Genomic DNA, 25,645 nt, shown 5'->3' with positions numbered 1-25,645 from the left:
ACATTTTTGGCCGATTGTACATTGTTGTATTTTGTGCAATAAGTTCAACAGACCTGCGATTCAGAGATGATGTCCATAATGAGCAATATCGTGAGTCCGGAGAGGCCGAGGAACACGTTGGCGCAGAAGATGACCATGTTCGCGAGGCCGGGGTCCGAAAACAGCTTCTCTAGCAGGTGGACCAGGCTGCCGCACGAGTAGCTGACAACAAAATGAAAAGTCACTTCATGTTTCTAAAGAGGCCCACTGATTACCAGTCCGCCGGACGATATCGGCCTGTCAGATGCTCGGAACTGTCAAATTTTTGTTCTAACTGACAGGCCGATAACGTCCGGCGGACTGTTAATCAGTGGGCCCCTTTAGTTTATTAGGTAGACGTCCACGGGGCCGCATCGCACGCACGATATAATCAAAGATATATGTAACGTATAAGATGAATGAAGTCTTAGGAAATACGTGCCTCCGAAATCAAGAAAAAGTCATTCTCGGGTAGATAGCGTCATAACCTTTGGCCTATGCTCGGCTAGATGGCGTTGATGACACCGTTTGATATTTAATTATTTTAACACATATATATCAGTGAAAGTACGGACAAAATCATAATTATAAAAATAATAAAATCATTTATCCATATATATACTTTTATAAAATTTTTGATAGTTTGATAAAATTTTCATTTTGAGTTATAATCATGTGTCGATAGATGGCAGTAAATTTACTGTGACTACAAAATTTACTATGACAGGACCTCTCTATACTCGTACTATCTATTCTCTTTGCTATTATTCTAGACATTCTAGTCAGCGTAGGTATATCGATATGTTTTAAATTTGAGCCAATAATGCAGGTTCCGCTTATTGCTATTAAGCGTTAATTTAAATTTTGCCAAAAACTTACCCAAATAGAAGAAGTAGCAAGCAGATAGCGGGCAGATTACTCCTGGCCACGAACACAGGGAACCCAAACGCCTCGAGTACGCACACGGATATGATTATGTTCACCACCAGGATCTGGAAAATATATTTTATATAATTAACTAGCGACCCGCCCCGGGTGCACGGGTTAACAAATTATACATAAACCTTCCTCTTGAATCACTCCATCTATTAAAAAAACCGCATCAAAATCCGTCGCGTAGTTTTAAAGATCTCAGCATACATAGGGACAGACAGACAGCGGGAAGCGACTTTGTTTTATACTATGTAGTGATTACAGGTTTTGTTTTCAGTATATCAACAAACTCCACTGATATTCAGAATTAGAAAGGGTAGTTTCTCTTTTGCTGGTGTGTAGGTAGGTATTATTGAGATTAGCTGATTGGAATTAGAGCAAACGCAAGTCATCATCATCTTCCTCGCGTTGTCCCGGCATTTTGCCACGGCTCATGGGAGCCTGGGGTCCGCTTGTCAACTAATCCCAGTAATTGGCGTGGGCACTAGTTTTTACGAAAGCGACTGCCATCTGACCTTCCAACCCAGAGGGTAAACTAGGCCCGTATTGGGATTAGTCCGGTTTCCTCACGATGTTTTCCTTCACCGAAAAGCGACTGGTAAATATCAAATGATATTTCGTACATAAGTTCCGAAAAACTCATTGGTACGAGCCGGGGTTCGAACCCGCGACCTCCGGATTAAAAGTCGCACGCTCTTACCGCTAGGCCACCAGCGCTTCTTTAGCCTGCGCAAGTATCTAACTCGAAAAGGTTCTTGACATCAAACTACTGCAACTTAAAAATACATATTTTACTGTTGGTAAACAAATATTTTGTTCTTTTTCTAATAATCTGTGACTCACAGCCATGTCCCACACGAGCGCGGCCGCCCAGTACGCCGCGGGGCTGACGCCGGTCAGCAGCTGCAGACGTTTCTGCTGACTGGTGCGATTGCTGACGAGGTACACGGCCGCCCCCGCCGTCACCAAGCTGTATGCCTCTAGCAGCATGCCGGATATGCCTGCGTCGGCCACGTGTTGTAATAATCTGTGACTCACAGCCATGTCCCACACGAGCGCGGCCGCCCAGTACGCCGCGGGGCTGACGCCAGTCAGCAGCTGCAGACGTTTCTGCTGACTGGTGCGGTTGCTGACGAGGTACACGGCCGCCCCCGCCGTCACCAAGCTGTATGCCACTAGCAGCATGCCGGATATGCCTGCGTCGGCTACATGTTGTAATAATATGTGACTCACAGCCATGTCCCACACGAGCGCGGCCGCCCAGTACGCCGCGGGGCTGACGCCAGTCAGCAGCTGCAGACGTTTCTGCTGACTGGTGCGGTTGCTGACGAGGTACACGGCCGCCCCCGCCGTCACCAAGCTGTATGCCACTAGCAGCATGCCGGATATGCCTGCGTCGGCTACATGTTGTAATAATATGTGACTCACAGCCATGTCCCACACGAGCGCGGCCGCCCAGTACGCCGCGGGGCTGACGCCAGTCAGCAGCTGCAGACGTTTCTGCTGACTGGTGCGGTTGCTGACGAGGTACACGGCCGCCCCCGCCGTCACCAAGCTGTATGCCACTAGCAGCATGCCGGATATGCCTGCGTCAGCTACCTGTTGTAATAATCTGTGACTCACAGCCATGTCCCACACGAGCGCGGCCGCCCAGTACGCCGCGGGGCTGACGCCAGTCAGCAGCTGCAGACGTTTCTGCTGACTGGTGCGGTTGCTGACGAGGTACACGGCCGCCCCCGCCGTCACCAAGCTGTATGCCACTAGCAGCATGCCGGATATGCCTGCGTCAGCTACATGTTGTAATCTGAAAAAAAAAAAACCTTTGAAATAGCTGTACGAAAATAAGGGCGGCCTGTCGACTCACCCTCTGCATACCGACCAATATGCCTGTTGGATGAGGCGGGTAAGCTCTTTGAGCGTATTATCTCCCTCCGAATCAACAGACACTTAGGCAGTGACGGTCCAAACCTGTCAGATAATCAGTTCGGATTCCGGCAAGGTCGATCGACAGTGGACGCGATCCTTCGCGTTAGAGCGCTGTCGGAGCAGGCAATTTCCCGAGGAAGAGTAGTGTTGGCGATTAGCCTTGATATCGTCAACGCTTTTAACTCTCTTCCTTGGAGTACAATTCGGAAGGCCTTGGTCTACCATCAACTGCCTCCTCACCTGAGGACCGTGATCGAGGCGTACTTGTCTGACAGGACCATCCGGTACCCTGGTCGATATGGCGTTATCATGCAGAGGGAGGTCGAGTGCGGGGTGCCTCAGGGGTCGGTATTGGGTCCTCTCTTATGGAATCTCGCATATGATGCAGTGCTGCGAGCAGCACTCCCCACCGGCATCAACCTCGTCTGTTATGCTGATGACACCCTAGTCCTTGCCGAAGGGGAAGATTTCAAAAGGACCGTCAGACTAGCGGAATTAGGTGTGGCAATTATTGTAAACAAGATTCGCAGCTTAGGTCTTACGGTTGCCCCACACAAGACCGAGGCAATCTGGCTACATAGACTGCGACGAGGCCGGGAACCTTCAGCCACCTCTGTGCGTGTTGGAGAGGTAAGAGTCCAGGTAGGTCAGTTTATGAAATACCTGGGCCTTACGCTTGACAGTCGATGGAGTTTTGACGAGCACTTTAACCGGCTCGTGCCTCGGATCCAACGAACAGCGGGTGCATTGCACAGACTGCTGCCCAATCTCGGGGGGCCGGAGGAAGGAGTACGTCGCCTGTACGCAGGGGTGGTGCGGTCCATTGCACTATACGGGGCACCCGTGTGGTCAGAGAGGTTGACTCGCAACCGACGGAGCCGAGTGAAGGTATTATCCGTTCAGCGCCGGATATCTATTAGGGTCGCTCGCGGATACCGTACAATTTCGTACGAGGCGGCTGCTCTCCTGGCACGGTCTCCGCCACTAGACATCATGGCGGAAATGGATGCCAGAGTTTATAGCGCCTTGCGCGCAGAAGCTGGAAGCTCTGCCGCAGAAGATATTAAGGTGCTTCGGGAGAGAGCCCACAGACAGGCCATCACTTGTTGGCCGCCGTGTGGTCGCCGCAATCCTGCCACACCTTAATCAATGGCTGGAAAAGAAGGGTCGCGTGACTTATAGACTGACCCAGGTACTCACCGGACATGGCTGCTTCGGTGAGTACCTACACAGAATAGGACGAGAGCAGACAGCAAGATGTCACCATTGCTGCTCTAGTTTAGACTCTGCGCAGCACACGCTCGAGGAATGCCCAGCGTGGCGGTCCGAGCGGCAGGTCTTGGTAAGAGAAGTGGGGCAAGATCTCTCTCCGCACTGCCTCATCGCAGCGATGTTGAGAAGTGCCTCGGCATGGGATGCAGCTGTCACCTTTTGTGAGACGGTCATGGTCCAAAAGGAGATTGCTGAGCGCGAACGGGAGCGCTCCGATCCTGCTAGGAGGAGGAGACGGCGACGATAATGTCGCCGCTGCGCCCTGTAGCCCGGGCGTAAGAATACGGCTACGGCATCCCCTGCCTGTCGTAAAAGGCGACTAAAAGGGGTCCTTGGGGTCGGAAACGGTCGCAGCTAGGGACTGCGACTGCAAAAAGAGGGGACCCATAAAGGGGCACAGCGCTAGGACGGCACTGGCGGGTTCATTGGAGATCCCAGAGCCGTCCGAAATGCGCCGAGGAGGACAACTGGGAGGTTTTTAGTCGGTGAAAGTCCGACATAACCTCCGCGCTGTCCCTGCGGTGCGGAGGTATCCATAACGGATTTTCCTCCCAATAAAAAAAGGTATGGGAAGTGACGATCATAGACAGAAAGAAGAGAAAAGGTCTTATAAGAAAAGAAAAGAAAAGAAAAGAAAAGAAAATATTTATTAGTAACATCGTTACAAGTCAGGTTTATAAATTTACATTTAAAGCATTATATAGTTATAACACTTATAACTAACATATCGTTATTAGTGTATAAATAACATCAACATTAATTTAGATATTACATTTTGTACATATATTTCATACATTTATTTATTGTTTAATAATTCATTTACATCATAAAATTGCGCCTGTAGGAGCCATTTTTTAAGTTTGCTTTTAAATACATGTGAGGAAGGTGCATCCCTGATACTGTCCGGTATCTTGCTGTATATTAGAGGGCCGAGGACATAGACTGACCGTTTGGATTTCGCGAGCTTGTGGGGCACGGGGGCAAGCTGGCCCGCGTTTTTATTGCTACGCAGACTATATTTTGTGTTTGCTGATTTAGTTGCAAACTCTTTGCTATTATTGTACGTAAATATTGCCACATTTTGGATTAGTAAAGATGGAAGTGTTAGTATGCTAAACTGTCGAAAGTACTCGCGAGCAGAGACATCGTCAGGGACACCTGCTATCGCCCGAACGGCTCGCTTTTGGAGTACAAATACCCTATGCCAGTCTGCTGCTGTAGCCCAAAGTTCGGTACCGTACGTGATATACGCGTGTACTGTAGCAAAGTAGCAGCTCCTGACAACATCTCTGGTCGCAGTACTAGCGAGGCGCTTCAGCGCGTAGCACGCGCTCCCCAGCTTGGCGCACAGCTGGTCGATGTGTGCGTCCCACCGTAGCCCGCTGTCTATAGTGAAACCCAAAAGTTTTGTTTCGGCTACCTGCTGGACAGCGTCATCACCGGCGCACACCGTCGATGGTTGGGTCACGTGACCGTTAAGCCTAAACTTCATCCAGAAAGTCTTACTTTTGTTGAGGGCTAACCCGTTCGCGTTAAACCATTGGCTCAGTTGGTGAAGGGTACTATTGACGTTTGTTTCCAATTGTTCGTGGGATGCGCCTGTGACGACAGCTGTCACGTCATCAGCATACATATAAATGTTGGGACCCTTTATGACCTGCGGGAGGTCGTTGAGGAGAATACTGAATAGGGTATTCGAGAGGCACGAGCCTTGAGGTACCCCGAGTAGGCATTTCATTTCCTCCGACCGAGCGCGACCGCCATCACCCACGACCACTTGGCATCTATCGGACATAAAAGACATAAGTAATGCTAGTGCCGGCCCACGAACACCATAGTGCCCTAGTTTGCGCGCGATAAGTCGGTGGTCGGCGGTATCGAACGCGCGCGAGAGGTCGCAGCACACCACGGCTACCTGCAGCGCGGCCTCTCGCGCGCTCAACACGTCCCACACCACCTCGCGTACCAGGTCGGTAGTCGAGCGCCCGTGACGGTATGCGAATTGTCTATCTGACAAGGTAGATTGTGGTATCCAGAATGATAAAAGTCTATTGTTAAGCCCGACTTCTAATAATTTACTGATGGCGGGTACCAGCGATATGGGGCGGTACGAGTTTAGGGCCGCTTTGGAGCCTTTTCCTTTGTATAGCGGAGTGACTTTTACCTTTTTGAGACTTACTGGTATTACAGCTTGACGAATACAGGTATTATATAACTCTGTAAGTACATAGGACAACGCTGGGCCCACGTACTGAAGAATGCTGGCTGAAATTTCATAAATATCAGTGCTGTTTTTTGGAGCAATGTGTATGCGAAGTATGGACTCCACTTCGTTAGGCGAGAAAGGTTTAAACCTCAAGGAGCGATCACATTCGGCAATATTGCTCAATATTGCGGACATCGAGTAGTCAGTATCAGGCGCGGGTGCACCGCACTTAGTAGCAGCTGTTATAAATTCCATATTTAGAGCGTCGACCGCGAGTTTTTTTGATGTGAATTTAAGCCCGTGATCGTCCCTTATGATTTCCGTGTAGTCCATACGCTCGCGGCACTTACGACCCAGCTCTTTGTTAATAACTCCCCACATACTTTTACATTTATTAGAGGCGTTACTTATAAGTTCGCTGTAATACTCAGTACGTTTACGTTTTAACATAGCGTTATATTTAGATGTTAAGGTGCAACACCGATCGGCAATATGTGTGTCGAGTGGAAATTTTTCTTGTAAATCGGCTATGTCGTGAATAAGAAGTTTAAGATTCACTATTTCTTTATCAATCCAAGGACATTTATTAAAACTCTGTTTTGATATTTTTTTGGGAAAACATATTTCAAAATTGTAAATTAATAAGTTAATTAATGCGGCTGATAAAGATCTGCAGTCTCCTAGGCTGTTTGCGACGACCTCTGGCCAGTCAATTGATTCTAATGCAGTAAAAAAACATCTTTTGTTGTTGGAGTTAATAATACGTCTAGGTATAGATGCACATTGTGCGGGCGAATTGTTTACAAGTGTTATCTTTTGCGCCGAGTGGTCGCTCAGGTGAGTGCTTACGTAATCGCTATACACACGGTCGGTACACATATTCGAATATACGTGGTCTAATAAAGTCGAGCTGTTGTTCTGTGTTCTAGTCGGGAAATCTATGTGTTGAGTAAAGTTCTGGCATGATAAAATATCTAACACCCGTTTTTTATTAGGAGAGTTTACTAGAAGGTCAATATTAGTGTCACCCATTATGATGGTATTTAACCCTTCGGTGTTTATTTTAGATAATAAATTGTCAAATAAATCGAAATATACAGAATCATTGGTACAGTTTGAATGATATATGGCTACTATTAAAATATTATGATCGATTAAATGGGTTGCGCATACATCAAAAACTTGTTGTACAGACATACCTGTTATGTCCGGCCTGTTAACGGCTTTCAGCCCAGATCGCACAAAGATGCAACTTCCTCCATGAGCAATGGATGGTCGGCAGTAATGAGCTATTAAGTCAAAATTATGTAACGTAACATATTTTATTTCACTATCGCGTAACCAATGTTCGGTAAGGATAAGAACGTCACATTTTAATTCATTGGATAATAGTACTTCTAACTTTTTAGTTTTATTATTAAGGCACCTAATGTTTTGGTGACACAGTGTGAGTATTTTGCTCGATACTGGCGGCGTCTGTGAGTGGCGGGGCGGGCGCTGCGCTGGTGCGGGAGCTGTCGCGGGCTCCAGCGGGCGCGCGCTCGCGCCCGGCGCCTCCTCGAAACCATTTACTGACCTTGGTTCCAGCAGGCCAATTTTCAGGGCGCATGAAGAAGTCGAAACTACTACCCGGCACTGAGATAGCAAATGATGCGTAGTATTTATGCTTTAGTTCCAGTTTCTGTACCTCGTATTCGCCGCTGTTATCTTTTTTCATCAAGTAGGTCTTTATTGCCGCTACAGAGGTGTCCGGTTTGAAAAAACATGCGTGGATTTTCTTAGGCCGTTCCGTGGTCTGCAACTCGTCATCCATTGGTCCGGTACCTGTGATAGTACGGTCGTATTTCTGATCATATCGATGGTTGCGTTTTTGTTTCTTATATGTCACAACTTGGAATGGTACCTCGTCAGCGTTAGTAATTGCCACCTCAAGTTGGTCTGAGTGTTGGTGGACTCGAATCTCGTCTGAGGAGGTGTCCGACGGGGTCGAATTTTGTATGAAGGGTGATGCCGCTGAGTGTTTATTTGTTTTTTCACTTGCAGTTTTTTGCACTTTACCAGCACCATTCGATGTTATTGGAGACGGATTTGGGGTTATGATTGAGGATCCGAAGGACAGCCTAGGTATTTTTGATTCATGAGAAATATGTTGTTTGGCGGTCGTCCTCAGATTCCCGGGCGGTGATGTTACGGGATTTTTTCTCGCGGCCGCAGCGTTCGTCGATCCGTTCGGTTTAAATTTGCGTGGCACAACATTGGTACCGTTATCACTACACTTCATACACTTATTCGTAAAATCTAATTTGGATAATTTGTCTTCTAACTTCTTAATATCGTTAATTACACACGAGATTTTTGTTTCTATTGGTTGTAGATACTTTTGTAGAACTTTTTCTAGGCTTTGTATGGTGGATTTGGCCATATTTTCGGTAAATATTGATTATCTTAGCGAGCAACGACGCGACCCGTGCTCGCTCGACCGGTTCCACACGGATATAATTATGACTGTAACATCTAGTTACTTCTCTGTAATAGTTTCCAAAAAATTGCCTACTTTGATTCAGCTCCTAAATTCGAAATTCAATTTAAAATTATTGTATTGTGGTAATAAGAGTTTGTATTGTATGATTTAAAGTACACCATCACTACTATTATGTTGTAAAACTTAAATGAGGTTTTGATATAGTTTTATGCCGTCACAAGACTCGCTACTCACAATGTGGACTTGCTAAGCTGCTCGTGCGATATCTTGAGCGGGTGAGAGTACGCGGCGAGGCCGGCTTGGGCGCCCGCCACGGCGCGCAGCGAGGCCGCGTGGAGGCCGTTCACGAAGCTCGGCAGCGCGTGGTGCCCCTTGTTGTTGTACCACGCCACTAGGTGGCTCACGTTGTTTTTGAGGGCCGACGAGTAGCCGCCATAGCTGGAACGATATTATCATCAGTCATATGGGGCATTATCTGTGAAAAGGGACCTTACTGTCGATGGCGCTTACGCCGCACAGCGTCGCGCGGGATTGTATTTATATCGGAGCATCGTTAATAATGGCGTAAGCGCCATCGACAAAGGTCCCTTTTCATAGATAACGTCACATATATTTAAAAAAACACATAGACTTGTTTCCATTGACGAAACGGAGTTACTAAAAAGATGATAACCCTGCGTAAATGTTTTAGCATATTTTATAACAGTATGGTTTAAAACCATACTATTGTGAAATATGTAAAATATTCATTGTTGGTGTTTACATATTTTAATGTCATGGGAGAAGCCGACATGAATCACCTTATTTTTGGGTAAATTAATCAATCTTATTTATGATATTGGAGGCAAATAAGCAGACGTATCGCCTGATGGTAAGCAAACACCGTCGTTCATCGCGTCGCTGACACCCACAACACCAGTGGGACTGCAAGTGCGTTGCCGGCGTTTAAGCTGGGAATACGCTCTTTTCTTGAAGGTTTCAGGTCGTATCGGTCCGGAAAAACCGCGGACGCCAGTTAATTCCACAGTTTAGACTTGCTGTGTGAAATTAAGAAAGGATGTTCCTTATATCCCCTTATCCATCAAATGTTTAGTTATTTTATTTTACACTTAATAAAATAAAATAAAAATAAAATAAAAATAAAAATAAAAAATAAAAAAGCCTTTTATTTCTTGCAAGTAGTTACAATGTCGTTATATCTAGATTTGAATTTAAAATTTAAAAGAAATATACATTATTATTATAGTTAAAAATTATTCGTAATTAATGTCATTATTATCACTAAATTAAAATTAAAATTGCATTAAAGTACCACTAAGCAAGAACCCCTTCTCGGGTAAAGGCCTCCTCCAGAGAGTGCCAGTTAGCTCTGTCCTGTGCTGTTAGAGTCCACTTTGGGCCGGCAATTTTTGAAATGTCATCCGACCATCGCATGTAAGGTCTTCCATCTTTGCGTTTGCCTATTGGTCCGGGCCACATAGTTATTCGGTTTGTCCACCTTTGGTCGGCCATCCTTGCGACGTGACCGGCCCACTTCCATTTCAACTTTTTTGCATAATCTAGTGCGTCTATCACATTTGTTTTTTTCCTAATAATTGTATGTCTAATTTTTTGTATCTTCTTTATGTTTGTAATACTGCGTTCCATGCTTCTCTGACACGTTTTTATTTTGTTCTTTACCTTCTTCGAGAATTTCCAAGTTTGTGCGCCATATGTAAGTGATGGAAGCAGACACGAATCCATAATCTTCCTTTTAAAATTAATCGGTATATATTTACTCTTGAGTACCTCTTTATGACTCCAAAATTTATTCCACGTAATCTTTATCCTTCTCTCTACTTCGATTTCATTACTGATTCTGTCGAAAGAGATTTGTTTGCCGAGGTATATGAATTCCTTTACGTATTCTATTTCGATACCTTCGATAATAAGTGGAATTTTATTGCTGTTTGTCATGATTTTTGTCTTACTAAAATTGATTTCAAGTCCCGTCTCTCTGCTAGCAGTCTGTAAAGTACGTATCATGCAATTTTACACTTACCGTTTCTCAATATATATTTCTTGTGAATCAATTAACCAATGATTGAGAGTGTCAGCATCCGGTAGGAGCATCATTTCCGGCAGACTCGGTCTCTCGGTGATGTTGCACACTTGTCGTATCTCGCATCTACATTCGGGTGAATCCTGGAACCAAAATCACATCAGGCAGTAAATCATGACAGTTAAATTTTAATAAAATTAACCGTTTTCAACATTTTCAACGACTCAAGAAAGACGTGCCTATATTGCCTTTTCACTTATACCCTGGGGTCTAAATGATAGCGCATGATATTTATTAATTTTATTTTAAACTATTGGGCATCAAAAAAAGATACAAATGCAAATGCATGCACTGAGAAGCTTTTAAAAGAAATACAGAATACCTAAGCTAGATATTTCGTAATATATTCATAAATAATATCTGGGAGACTGAGCTTTGCTCGGAAAACATATAAAATCTCAAAAATTAGCGTTTTCTCAGAGATAAAACCTAGCTAGATCGATTTTTCGCCCCCGAAAACCCCCATATACCAAATTTCATCGAAATCGTTAGAGCCGTTTCCGAGATCGCCGAAATATATATATATATATAAATAAATAAATAAATATGCAAGAACTGCTCGTTTAAAGGTATTGGATAGATAGTGTACAGGTTTCTCGAGGGATTACAGATTAGAAGTGTGATGATTTTTACAGGGGCAGCAATACGCACGTGATACCTCTGGAGTTGCAAGTACCCAGCATGGGCTGTAACCCCTTACCCTTAGACGGGCCTTACAATTGTTTGACACAGCATTAAAAGATGGTTAAAAAAATGATTATTCGAATGACTATTTTTATACCACCATTTTTATTATTTTTAAAACCCTCTCGTTGCAAATACCTAAAGCAAGTTTGAAGTTCCATACCTGATTAGTCCAATTCCTGGTATTGTCTTTCTGATACCGTAGCTCGTCCAATACTCGTTGTGCAAACGATGGATCCATATCCTTTGAATACATTGCAGGATGCGGTCTGAAAAAAAAATACTGAATTAAACTGCACGATTTTTACACATTATTAAATTGTACGACGGGACTTAATCGCGTATTTAAGCGTGTTCTCCGAGACCACGGGGACAACGCCGTCCTCGAAACGTCGGTGGTAAATCTTAAAACTTAAATACACGATTAAGTCCCGTTGTAACCCTAATTTAAACTTAACCCTTCTCTACTAGATTCCGTCATCCGGATAAAAATTTAACAAAAATTCATAATCAGATAATTCCAAGCTGGCTGCTGCTGGTAGGTCTTTATTAATCGACACATCGTAAAACTATTCTTAAATTATTGTAAGGCTTTACAAACAATGTACATAGGTAGGTAGGTGAGCCAACAGGAGTGGTCATTTCTCCATACAAACGTACTCCACTGTTTCCTCCGTGGGTTTTGAAGCTAGAGCAATGATTTTTTTCAACACAAATTAATATTGTCAATATCTGTGTCGGACCGTTTTGCTTTTTTTGATATTTTTATTTTTTAAGGCGCTAGAGCCCTTCAAAAATGGCCAAAATGGCCCAATTGACTATGCCGCAATGAGAGGCGTGGTATTCAAAACTGATATCAATTAGCCAAAAAAGCAAAACGGTCCGACACAGATAATTTCATAATCATTTAGATTTCCAAATTTGGTTACGATTGGTTACGTTTTGGAGGAGGAAACAGTCGAGTACGAAACCTCGATTTTTGAGATTTTTACGCAGGATTTTTCGCCTTGTCCTTATCGCACTAGTTTTAGGAGCCGCTTCCGTTAGCGAGACGGGTATATTTACCTAAAATATTTAAATCTCAGCTCCTGTTTCGTCTTAACCTCTTTTTCTTTTTTAGGACAAGACGGGTAGTCTATGTCGTGCTGGGCCTACAGGTTTAGATAACTTCGGTACTAGGTAGACACCGCTAAGGAACAGTTAAACTTACACTAGAAACTGGGTAGCATCAGGGTACAAGTCAGGGTGCAGCCTTAGAGGAATTTCATTGTCCGCAGGCGGCCGGATCATGGAGAACCCCATGGCGATGACCACGAACAGAGATGGCAGCACCAGCAGAAGGAACAGCAGCCACCTGGGGGAAATAAGAAACCATTTATTGCAACACAAAAAGAATACAGGTTACAAAACATAAGATTTAACAAATAATAATAATTGTGCGGCAAAAGGAACGGGCTCATCATACGCTGCGTCAGTCATTTCATTACAAATTGCCTGCGCAGCATTTTCAGTCCGTCCCCTTCACTGAACCACATTGACATTTAAAATGCGGGTTAAAGGAAATTTTCCAAACAAAAAACAACCACAAAGATAACATCTCTAGTTAAAGTAGGTAATAATAGTTTATAAGTCTTGTTATTAGATAAGTCTTATCTCAAGTCGGTATTATTTTACAGTTGGCAATTAATCAAAATATACTTTTTTAACAGTTCGAAATACATGAAACCGACATTATTATTAGAATTATGTTAAAAAATCGTTTTGCAGGACTATTTTTACTACAAATGAAAATTACGATGTGTTAATGTGTTATATAAATATCACTTCATATCATCTTGGCCAGCCACAGATTTAGTCCATAGTCCATTCGCACAAATGGATGATTAGCCAGCATCTGTATCCAAAATCATGGAATGGAATCCAGGCCTAAACGTGATGGTTTAAAAATCAACCATCGGCAGTTATTATTAGATAAGTACATTTTTACGTCTCATCCCGTTACTTGCAGTGAATATGGTCAATTGGTCATACAATTTCTGTTAAAATAGGCTACTTCAGTCACCTGTGAGCTCACTAACGACGTTCTCGGGATCGTACTAACCAGTATTAACCCAAGGCTAATGGAAGAAACTGCCCAGCACAGAAACTACATCCACCCACTAAAAACTCCGTGCTCGGTGGAGAACTCTGTCACGTATATGAGGAACGGGATAACTTAACCCACGTTAAGAGCTGAAATGATGAGCATCCATGTTTCTCTGATGGTTGCCTTCCTCATATTCATGTTCCAATACTGCCGAGCTATCCATTGAAGAAGAAGAAATACATTTATTTAGCATCAGGTACAAGTAACACACAATACAAGTAACACAAACAACTTAGATGCTAAACAGGATCCCCACTCAGCATAATGCCACGGCAAGCCATGACGCTGATTTTCAGTGGGTACCTGACTTAAAACTAATCTACATCTAAACTGAGACTAAACGAGCGGCAACACACAATTCAGACACAGATTACAAAATACATACCATAAAAGAGGGAAACTACAACCAAGCACAAACATAAATTAAACAGTAGTTCAGCATTTTAGCATGCTTAACGTTGCGGACCGTTGTTGGCTTGCATTGCAGTTATATCTGATTAGTTCACCAGTGATGTAACGTGTTACCTGTTTCTGGTGTAGTGGAGCCACCGCGCCCGTAACATGGCCCGCATTTGACTCGTGACGCCCGCAGTGAGTGCGCCCGAACCGTCCACCAGCGGTGCCCGATCCGTTTTGATGCTGGAGCTTGACGCACTCTTCGATGGACTGTCTGGAAATGGCATTCCCAAAATAACTAATACGTTTTCTTTATGACACTAATACTGTCTCTCCGCGTAAGAGGTATGGGAAAAATAGTTCGAATTTGGAATTTGTTGTGCGAGAATACGGTAAGCGTTGAATGAATGAGTTTTCCAATGGCTGTTAGAGTCTGTGCGGAAAGAGAAGAGTCGTGCAATGTATGGGGCCTAATACAATGTGGTGGGGAAGAATATACAGGGTGGCGCATTCAGATCGGCCAGTATGGGAAAATCTGAAACTATAAGACATACGACGATCTCTTCTTAGGAACCATGTCATCGATTTTAGTAACAAGAAAAACTGCATTCATACATTTAAAAAAAATGTGTACTCAGCTCGGGAATCGAACCCGGACGTTTTGAAAAAAAAAAATCTAAAAATATTTCTATTTAGATATCGATTGTGTAGGTCTTAAGCAGTAAATGTTACTATGAAACATGATGTCTGAAATGAATAAAATGCATTGTTTTCATATCCTTTAATTTATTTTAGTATGTTTTCGAAATGGCCAACATTTTTTTCAATACATTTTACATAAAAAAAATTTAAATGTATGAATGCAGTTTTTCTTGTTACTAAAATCGATGACATGGTTCCTAAGAAGAGATCGTCGTATGTCTTATAGTTTCAGATTTTCCCATACTGACCGATCTAAATGCGCCACCCTGTATAGTTATTTGTTTTTATGAATTGTCAAACACACATGCGCTGAACGTGGTAAGAATTTAATCATAATTTCAGTCAAAAAACATCCTCAGCTAGACATTGGGACGTCTACATTTAAAGGTTCACCTACATTTATATTAACTTTTTGTTTCATTTCCTTGTGATTCGATTTTAGTAATAAAGGCAATAGTTTCAAACCAGCACAGAACGATGACATCGTTGGTTGAGTTTTTTTTTTAATCATAATCATAAGTTTTTATTTGTAAGGAGTGCCAACAGCTACAAAAACATTATACAGATTTAGGTAACAATACAAAGCCAATTACAGGTACTCACAGATATAATTTTTATAGGTATCACCATAGAGAAAAAAATACATAGAGTGCTCACTCCATACATCAGTTCAGACTATTAATTTCAGTGTTTACATCTAGCATCGAGTAGCGGAACTATCAGTACTGCTACTTGACAATAGATGTAGCACCGACCGGAAAGACTTATCTCAACGGCATAAGACTTTCCGGTCGGTGGCTACATCTATTGTCAAGTAGCAGTACTGATAGTTCCGCTACTCGATGCTAGATGCTAATAGTCTTTTTGGTACTAAAACTGATGTATGGAGTGAGCACTCTATGTATTTTTTTCTCTATGGTATCACATACCTCCGGAGTCGGAAGACGACGCGGTCCCGTAGTCGGCTTGCGGCGCGTCGGCCTGCGAGGTGATGTTGAAGAACACCTGCTCCAGCGAGCTGCAGTCCATGGCAAATAACGAGAAGCCTAGCTCAGGCTGACGGGATTCCAGCGTGGTGCACACTTTGTGGAAGCTGGAACAAAAAATGGCAGAGACGTATTATAGGTAATACACAATTTTCTAAAACCCTGAGGATAGATCCGAGGTGGCATAATTCTAAGTTCTCTACTCTACGCTCTACTCTACGCTCTCTACAGTACGCGTCGTAGGGACTATCAATCTGCATTCTAAGTACATTGAAAATTTTAACAAGATGATGAACCTTAACGCTAATAAGCAAGTGGTGTTCCGTACAGTTTCATCCGTTAGAAGGATATGCCACCGTGTGATTTTAATTGAAAACTTAAACTCGACAGCGCCACTTCGCTTCACGCCTATATTTAGGGGACCCTGTGCTGCATTCTAGTATTCACACACACTACCTTTGACTATATTGTCAAACCGTACCCACACCAGGCGTGGCTCACTCCGCGATTTCGTCGCTTTGCTACAAGTAGCTAAAAGTACATCCGTTCCACACCAATTTTGGTGGCTAGCCATAAGCCGCGCGTGGCGCTGTCGCCACCTAGCGGCCATATATATCTGTGCTGATCGTAACAAACGCGTTTTGTTAGAGAGTGAGTCTTCTGTACCTAGTACTATTATTTATTCTACCAAACCATGACACACATGACATGTGTAGGTAGTTGAAGATCAGGGAAACGGGTCAAATTTCATTAAGGTTTGATTACAGACAGTCACTGAGACAAATACAAATAAAGAAAGCATTTAAAGAATCAAACTTACTCGTTATTCAGCCCATTAGCATCAAAGAACGGCAGCACAATCTCCACCTCCAGTCCGTCCGCATCCACAACCTGCGCGTTCCTGACCACACCCCTCACTGCAGCCAGGAGTGTCTTGGTCTTCTCCTCCAAGTCCTCCCTCCGTTCCTCGTCGTGGGGGTACGTTACGGTCAGCAATGACCCACTTTCAGAGCATGAGAAACGAAAGAATCAAACTTACTCGTTATTCAGCCCATTGGCATCAAAGAACGGCAGCATAATCTCCACCTCCAGTCCGTCCGCATCCACAACCTGCGCGTTCCTGACCACACCCCTCACTGCAGCCAGTAGTCTCTTGGTCTTCTCCAAGTCCTCCTCCCTCCATTCCTCGTCGTGGGAATACGTCACGGTCAGCAATGACCCACTTTCAGAGCATGAGAAATGAAAAAAGAAACAAACTTACTCGTTATTCAGCCCATTAGCATCAAAGAACGGCAGCACAATCTCCACCTCCAGTCCGTCCGCATCCACAACCTGCGCGTTCCTGACCACACCCCTCACTGCAGCCAGGAGTCTCTTGGTCTTCTCCTCCAAGTCCTCCCTCCGTTCCTCGTCGTGGGGGTACGTTACGGTCAGCAATGACCCACTTTCAGAACATGAGAAACGAAAGAAACAAACTTACTCGTTATTCACCCCATTAGCATCAAAGAACGGCAGCACAATCTTCACCTCCAGTCCGTCCGCATCCACAACCTGCGCGTTCCTGACCACACCCCTCACTGCAGCCAGGAGTCTCTTGGCCTTCTCCTCCAAGTCCTCCCTCCGTTCCTCGTCGTGGGGGTACGTTACGGTCAGCAATGACCCACTTTCAGAGCATGAGAAACGAAAGAATCAAACTTACTCGTTATTCAGCCCATTGGCATCAAAGAACGGCAGCATAATCTCCACCTCCAGTCCGTCCGCATCCACAACCTGCGCGTTCCTGACCACACCCCTCACTGCAGCCAGTAGTCTCTTGGTCTTCTCCAAGTCCTCCTCCCTCCATTCCTCGTCGTGGGAATACGTCACGGTCAGCAATGACCCACTTTCAGAGCATGAGAAATGAAAAAAGAAACAAACTTACTCGTTATTCAGCCCATTAGCATCAAAGAACGGCAGCACAATCTCCACCTCCAGTCCGTCCGCATCCACAACCTGCGCGTTCCTGACCACACCCCTCACTGCAGCCAGGAGTGTCTTGGTCTTCTCCTCCAAGTCCTCCTCCCTCCATTCCTCGTCGTGGGGGTACGTCACGGTCAGCTTGTAGCCGTTGCCGAGGCTGCGTTTGATCTCGATTGGGGAGCCCATTGTGTGGATTTGACCCTGGACAAGAGGAAAGAGTTATTGATGCCAGAGAGTCAAAGGTCTGTTTTATGTACCCAAGAATCTCAAATCACTTTCATTACAAGATGCAGTCACCACACATAGACTCTCTTGTTCAGTCGACGTCTAAGATATGTTTACATTTTTGGCCTTATTACAAAGGAGTACGGTGCAAAAGTGTAAACATATCTTTGACATCGACTGTACAGTGGCGTTCATCGATAGATGTCGACCGTAATGCCTTAATATTACGGTTGAAACATGTCCATACAATTTTGAACACCAGTGTACCTGTACCAATTTAGTGTGGGGGGGCGACGCTTTTTTTAGTTGCGCCCATACTTATGACCTGCAGGCTGCAGGTGAAGGTACTAGTGGTACGCTGTGGGTATCAACTCTCAGTTGCATTTAACGCTATTTTATACTCTCCTATTTTATATATGTATCCGTGTCATCTACCTAAGTGGTCAACTGTAAGCTGGGCCGGTCACTTTTAAATACCTACCGCTAGTAGTCAGTTATTTTGTATAAAATGATTGCTTGTGTACCTTATGCATGATGACGACCTGGTCGCTCAAGAATTCGGCTTCATCCAGATGATGAGTGGTCAGCAGAACGGTCCTGTCCTCTTTCAGCTTCAAGATCATTGACCAGATATCCCTGCGTCAAACAATTATTATTACATTTACAGGGTTTACATCCAAATGGAGTAGAGAGGGTTATTCAGAAACTGGTTAACTTAGGAATCGGAAACGGATTTTAAATAACCTATTCAATGGTAGTTACCTATTGAAGATACCAATAACCAAAAGAATTTAAACAAAAAAAAACCCATCCATCCAGAAAAAGTAAAAGGAGGTTCGTAATATTTTCCACCAGTAAACGCTAAATGCATGCCAAGGTTCATGAATTCTTCCGAATCCAACTATATGTTTGACCTCAGAGGCATAGGGTAGAAACGATCTTATTATACGGTCAGTCTTACCTCCTCGCAGCAGGGTCGACGCCAGCCGCCGGTTCGTCCAGCGACATCAAGTCCGGCTACCCCACGAACGCCAACGCTACGCACACACGCCGCCGCGTGCCGCTAGACAACTTGCTCGCTGGATGGTCTCTCTTACCTCCTCGCAGCAGGGTCGACGCCAGCCGCCGGCTCGTCCAGCGACACCAAGTCCGGCTGCCCCACGAACGCCAACGCCACGCACACACGCCGCCGCGTGCCGCCAGACAACTTGCTCGCTGGTTGGTCTCTCTTACCTCCTCGCAGCAGAGTCGACGCCAGCCGCCGGCTCGTCCAGCGACACCAAGTCCGGCTGCCCCACGAACGCCAACGCCACGCATACACGCCGCCGCGTGCCGCCAGACAACTTGCTCGCTGGATGGTCTCTCTTACATCCTCGCAGCAGGGTCGACGCCAGCCGCCGGCTCGTCCAGCGACACCAAGTCCGGCTGCCCCACGAACGCCAACGCCACGCACACATGCCGCCGCGTGCCGCCAGACAACTTGCTCGCTGGATGGTCTCTCTTACATCCTCGCAGCAGGGTCGACGCCAGCCGCCGGCTCGTCCAGCGACACCAAGTCCGGCTGCCCCACGAACGCCAACGCCACGCACACACGCCGCCGCGTGCCGCCAGACAACTTGCTCGCTGGATGGTCTCTCTTACCTCCTCGCAGCAGGGTCGACGCCAGCCGCCGGCTCGTCCAGCGACACCAAGTCCGGCTGCCCCACGAACGCCAACGCCACGCACACACGCCGCCGCGTGCCGCCAGACAACTTGCTCGCTGGATGGTCTCTCTTACCTCCTCGCAGCAGGGTCGACGCCAGCCGCCGGCTCGTCCAGCGACACCAAGTCCGGCTGCCCCACGAACGCCAACGCCACGCACACACGCCGCCGCGTGCCGCCAGACAACTTGCTCGCTGGATGGTCTCTCTTACCTCCTCGCAGCAGGGTCGACGCCAGCCGCCGGCTCGTCCAGCGACACCAAGTCCGGCTGCCCCACGAACGCCAACGCCACGCACACACGCCGCCGCGTGCCGCCAGACAATTTGCTCGCTGGATGGTCGGCGTGAGGGCCCAGAGACAGCACTTGAAGCATGCTGGAGCAATGACAAAAAACACGTAAGTAATATGTATCAAGATAACATATCGTAAAGTTACATTGCTTATGATGGCCATGTAGAAAGAAAATATTACCTAAATGTCCAAATAAAATCAAAATATAGTGTACTATACACCTATTAATAGCACTCACTTTACTAAATTATTTAAAGAAAAAACGCCTGTAAAGCACCTTTTAAATTAAAAGCCGCGTCCATATTTACGTTTGGTAGTTCTGTGTCTGGTGTGTTTTGTTGTGTTCTTTTCGTCTGAACGTCCTAGGCACCGCTGGAGAGACGAGGTGCAAAAAGACCTTAGCAAACTCGGCGCCGTCAATTGGACAGAAACGTCTTTGGACTGAGAAGCATGGCGGTCTGTGGTGTCGGAGGCCAAATCATTTCAGGTCGTCGCGCGTGAGTTACGTTCTCGCGCGAAACTCTATAAATCTTGCGTGACTTCAAGTAGGGAGTTGCGCACGAGAACGCAACTCATGCTAGACCGCTAGATCGTCGCGCTACACCAGTACCTAAGTATGTAAGTAAGTACATAAGTATAATACCTATTTATTTCATCCTGGACATTTCGCAGCGGTTTCCCTGTCTTGAGTTGCGCGTACAACGTTATATGTTCTCGGGCCGATAGACACGGGAACAGTACGTCTCGCTGAGGACATACGCCCAGGCGGGTCCCGCCGGCTAGCTCGGATCGGATGGTCACGTGCCCTCTGGTTGGCTTTAGCATGCCCGTTAGGATATTTCTGGAAAAGATACACGTATACTCTGGTTTCTTTGCATTTATTTTATCTTAGATATCTGTACTATATAAATTGTATTATAGGTAGGTTAGAGAGCCGTGGCAAATAAAAACAACGCTAAGTAAATGGCAATTCCCTATGCTAAGAATGAATACACCAAAGAAAGGATAACCATTAAATGTTCTGATGTTGTAAGACTGGTAAGAGCCATGAGTGAAGTTCTGAAAAAAGTCAAACTGTTTAGAAGCCCATTTACTATTTTTTATCAATGGAAGGATTGATGCGCGTTTTATAGGGGTACCCAACGGGTAAAAACGGGACCCTATTACTAATACTCCCCTGTCCGTCTGTCTGTCTAGTGTCTGTAGCCTGGCTGTATCTCAGTAACCTATGAGTTGAAATTTTCACAAATGATGTATTTCTGTTGCCGCTATAACAACAAATACTAAAAACAGAATAAAATAAATACCTATTTAAGTCGGGCTTCCATACAACAAACGTGATTTTTTTGCCGTTTTTTGCGCAATGGTACGAAACCCTTCGTGCGCGAGTCCGTCTCACACTTGGCCGGTTTTTTAATTAGTATTATAATCAAATTTAATGCCAAAAAGAAACTAAATTTGTTTACTTACGTGAGCGTAGTCTTCCCAGCACCATTATGTCCCAGCAGCGTAGTGACCTGTCCCTTATGCAGCTCGATGGATACATTATCCAGCGCTAGCTTGGGTCGGCGCGAGTGTTCGCCGTATATCTTGGTCACGTTGACTATGCTCACTCCAGCTTTCTCGCTGGTCGTGGTCGTGTGGGTTATACTGCTGCTGAGGGTTTTTAAACCTGCAATAGGGTATTTTCCTGCTAGTCAAATCAGTTACGTTTTTAGAACTGTCAAAACGATTTGCTAATATGGAATTTATATCAAACATTACATCGTGACGTCACAGTCAAGTCGCCTCACCTACTTTTTATATTTCTATCCGATTTATTAAATAGAACTCGTGTTTAAAAATAAATATCTGCTTTATTTCATGCATGGTGTAAAATAATTTATTTTAAATACCCTATTGGTTAAGGTTTATAAGGTTTATATTGTCACGTGACAACCAAAACACACTTAGGGCCAGTTGCACCAACAACATTTGACAGACTGATCAACGTCAGCCGGCGCGCCCCGGCGTTTTACTATGAAACTTTCCATACATAAAAATTTAGCGAACTCTTTAACGATACGAACAGTTTGGTGCAACCGACCCTAATTACTAAAAGATAATTAAACAAAAATCAACCTTAAATTGGTACTAATACGGTTAACTATGGCTATGAGCTTGTAGTGGTAATAAGTTAGTATTGGTTGTCACCTGACGATATATAATATAACAAGCTCAAAAATGTACAGCCCTATTTCAACACACTTCGAAAGAAGATTCAAGGATTTCTTAAGAAACATTTCCTAGGGGGTTCTTACAATGAGTGTATAGGTTTGAAAGGGTTGGTAAGACCAAAAGTCTGCCTAAAGGCCACTAAGTTACCCTACAGGGGTTACAAATACATAGGGGGTTTTTCCTCTTGAGGTCCCTCAAGTATCAGATGCCAAGAGAGAAGAGGTACTGACAGCCTTGACCTTCCCTCTAGTCAAGTTCCACCAAGAAACAGCCGGGAGTAGATTATATAGTATATAAGTAGGTATACATGCCTCAGCCATCCAGCCAGTTCAATGCTCATGCCATCTCCTGGTTGGGAACACCAGAGGTCATACCAGTGCGCTAGCACCAAGCGTGCTATAAGAAGTAAGTTATAAAACTAACTTACCAAAATATCTGTCAATCAGCCATCCAATAGCCGTCCGTCCACTAGCATCATAATGGTAGCCAGTCCTATGCTCATGCCATCACCAGTTTGGGAACACCAGATGTCATACCAGTGCGCTAGCACCAAGCGCGCTATAGGCAGTAAATTATAAAACTACTTACCAAAATATCTGTCAATCGTCCATCCAATAGCCAAATAAATCAGTCCGTCTACAAGCATCATAATGGCAGCCAGTCCTATGCTCATGCCATCCCCTGGTTGGGAACACCAGATGTCATACCAGTGCGCTAGCACCAAGCGTGCTATAGGGAGTATATTATAAAACTACTTACCAAAATATCTGTCAATCGTCCATCCAATAGCCAAATAAATCAGTCCGTCTACAAGCATCATAATGGCAGCCAGTCCTATGCTCATGCCATCCCCTGGTTGGGAACACCAGATGTCATACCAGTGCGCTAGCACCAAGCGTGCTATAGGGAGTATATTATAAAACTACTTACCAAAATATCTGTCAATCGTCCATCCAATAGCCAAATAAATCAGTCCGTCTACGAGCATCATAATGGCAACAAGTCCTATGCTCATGCCATCCCCTGGTTGGGAAGACCAGAGATCATACCAGTGCGCTAGCACCAAGCGTGCTATAGGAAGTAAATTATAAAACTACTTACCAAAATATCTGTCAATCGTCCATCCAATAGCCAAATAAATCAGTCCGTCTACAAGCATCATAATGGCAGCCAGTCCTATGCTCATGCCATCCCCTGGTTGGGAACACCAGATGTCATACCAGTGCGCTAGCACCAAGCGTGCTATAGGAAGTAAGTTATAAAACTACTTACCAAAATATCTGTCAATCGTCCATCCAATAGCCAAATAAATCAGTCCGTCTACAAGCATCATAATGGCAGCCAGTCCAATGCTCATGCCGTCCCCAGTTTGGGAACACCAGATGTCATACCAGTGCGCTAGCTTCAAGCGCGCTATAGGCAGTAAATTATAAAACTACTTACCAAAATATCTGTCAATCGTCCATCCAATAGCCAAATAAATCAGTCCGTCTACGAGCATCATAATGGCAGCCAGTCCTATGCTCATGCCATCACCAGTTTGGGAAGACCAGATGTCATACCAGTGCGCTAGCACCAAGCGTGCTATAGGAAGTAAGTTATAAAACTACTTACCAAAATATCTGTCAATCGTCCATCCAATAGCCAAGTAAATCAGTCCGTCTACAAGCATCATAATGGCAGCCAGTCCAATGCTCATGCCGTCCCCAGTTTGGGAACACCAGATGTCATACCAGTGCGCTAGCTTCAAGCGCGCTATAGGCAGTAAATTATAAAACTACTTACCAAAATATCTGTCAATCGTCCATCCAATAGCCAAGTAAATCAGTCCGTCTACAAGCATCATAATGGCAGCCAGTCCTATGCTCATGCCATCCCCTGGTTGGGAACACCAGATGTCATACCAGTGCGCTAGCACCAAGCGTGCTATAGGGAGTATATTATAAAACTACTTACCAAAATATCTGTCAATCGTCCATCCAATAGCCAAATAAATCAGTCCGTCTACGAGCATCATAATGGCAGCCAGTCCTATGCTCATGCCGTCGCCAGGTTGGGAAGACCAGAGGTCTGACCAGTGCGCGCCCACGCCAACGGCTTCTAAGCGCGCTATGTAGAGTAGGGTGTAGGAAAACGCTGTCGACATCGAGAGACACTGGAAACAAATGAAGCGATTAAAAAAAATATAACAAAAGTATTTTATCACATTTTGTTATTACGTCGTCGGATCCTTCTTTCGACCTTTTACGGATCTATCTCTCGACCAAATAGCTGAAAGAGAAACGTAACGGTGCCTTTCTTACGACATAATTTGCTAGTTGTCACATCTATCCTTTTTCAGGACACTTTCTGCTGACTGCTGAGAAGGACAGAAAAAGTTATTGTTGTTTCAGTGTCCTCCATATCAGCAAGATAGCAGAAAGTGTCTGGCGACAGGATATACATAAAATTAAACCCCTTGAGATTTTTGAGGTTCGATACAAAAATAATCTCAGAAAACATAGGTCATAGGTAGGTATTTCACTATAAGCGGTTAGTAAGAAGTTATCGCAATTAGTTACGGGCTTTTTGAATCCTAGTTAAATAAGTTAAAATAAAATATTGTTACTACTAGATTTAGTCCCAAAACTAAGCTATCTTCTACTAGAAAACCATCACACAACTTTAGTAACCGTCTGAGATAAGTGATAAAATACATCATTTAAAAAAATAGCTACAACCGATACAGAAACTCTTCCTTCTTGGAATTGAAGTCGGTTAATAAATAAATATTATCGGATAGGTAATCTAATATGCATGTTGCTTCGGCAATGTACTCGCTGTGTATCTAAATTTGTTTGAAAATACAGAAGTGTTATTGTATTGTATAGGTACTCACAGCACACAGCCTGGCGCTGAGCGACAGCAATGCTTCCAGCGACAGTATGAGCACGTAGGGCATGAAAGTGACCAAGTAAGCCAGAGCCACCGTCACTGCCGCCGAGCTTGCCGTTGAGAACAGTTTTGACATCGCATAACTGAAAAAAGAAGTAAAAACATGTCTTGAAATCTAATAAGCAATTCATGCTAGGACAAATTTGCATTTTGGGAAACACCCTTGATATTTTAATACCAAAAATTGATGACGCTATTAGTAGTTATGCAAGCAGTAGGTAAATAGTCGGCTATCTTCCTAATCTTCCACAGCCCCTTATTATAATTCGTAATTGGCAAACTTTTTAAACATGCCCGTAGTAGAAATGAGTTTCTTAAGTGTCTTTGCGTGATGTCGTCTAAATTTAACTCAGAGATATAGGTATCTTTATTTGCATACCATAGTATAGATGTTACATACATGGACCCTGGAAAGGGTGTAGTAAAAAATAGGTAGTTCACAATATCACAGTTTGCTTATTATTAC

At 44.4% G+C, this 25,645-nt stretch overlaps 1 protein-coding gene across 1 annotated transcript in view; it reads right to left on the bottom strand.

Moving 5' to 3' along the window:
* The window catches only part of LOC134654508 (uncharacterized), a 121,963-nt gene that overhangs the window by 17,846 nt on the left and 78,472 nt on the right, over positions 1-25,645 (bottom strand). The window contains exons 43-58 of the mRNA XM_063509953.1: positions 25,124-25,262; positions 24,202-24,400; positions 21,499-21,700; positions 20,672-20,869; positions 19,950-20,111; positions 18,561-18,672; positions 17,774-18,012; positions 15,796-15,959; positions 14,294-14,438; positions 12,833-12,976; positions 11,786-11,891; positions 10,879-11,021; positions 9,072-9,275; positions 2,575-2,755; positions 898-1,010; positions 54-201 (exon numbers count right to left, since the gene is read on the bottom strand). Coding sequence (XP_063366023.1) covers positions 54-201; positions 898-1,010; positions 2,575-2,755; positions 9,072-9,275; positions 10,879-11,021; positions 11,786-11,891; positions 12,833-12,976; positions 14,294-14,438; positions 15,796-15,959; positions 17,774-18,012; positions 18,561-18,672; positions 19,950-20,111; positions 20,672-20,869; positions 21,499-21,700; positions 24,202-24,400; positions 25,124-25,262 — 2,599 coding nt within the window. The remainder of the gene's footprint in view (positions 1-53; positions 202-897; positions 1,011-2,574; positions 2,756-9,071; positions 9,276-10,878; positions 11,022-11,785; positions 11,892-12,832; positions 12,977-14,293; positions 14,439-15,795; positions 15,960-17,773; positions 18,013-18,560; positions 18,673-19,949; positions 20,112-20,671; positions 20,870-21,498; positions 21,701-24,201; positions 24,401-25,123; positions 25,263-25,645) is intronic.

This window comes from Cydia amplana, chromosome 15, assembly GCF_948474715.1.
Source record: "Cydia amplana chromosome 15, ilCydAmpl1.1, whole genome shotgun sequence".
NCBI classification, from domain to species: Eukaryota; Metazoa; Arthropoda; class Insecta; order Lepidoptera; family Tortricidae; genus Cydia; species Cydia amplana.
Note: the sequence above shows the minus strand (reverse complement) of the source record. Positions and strands in the feature narration are given on the sequence as shown.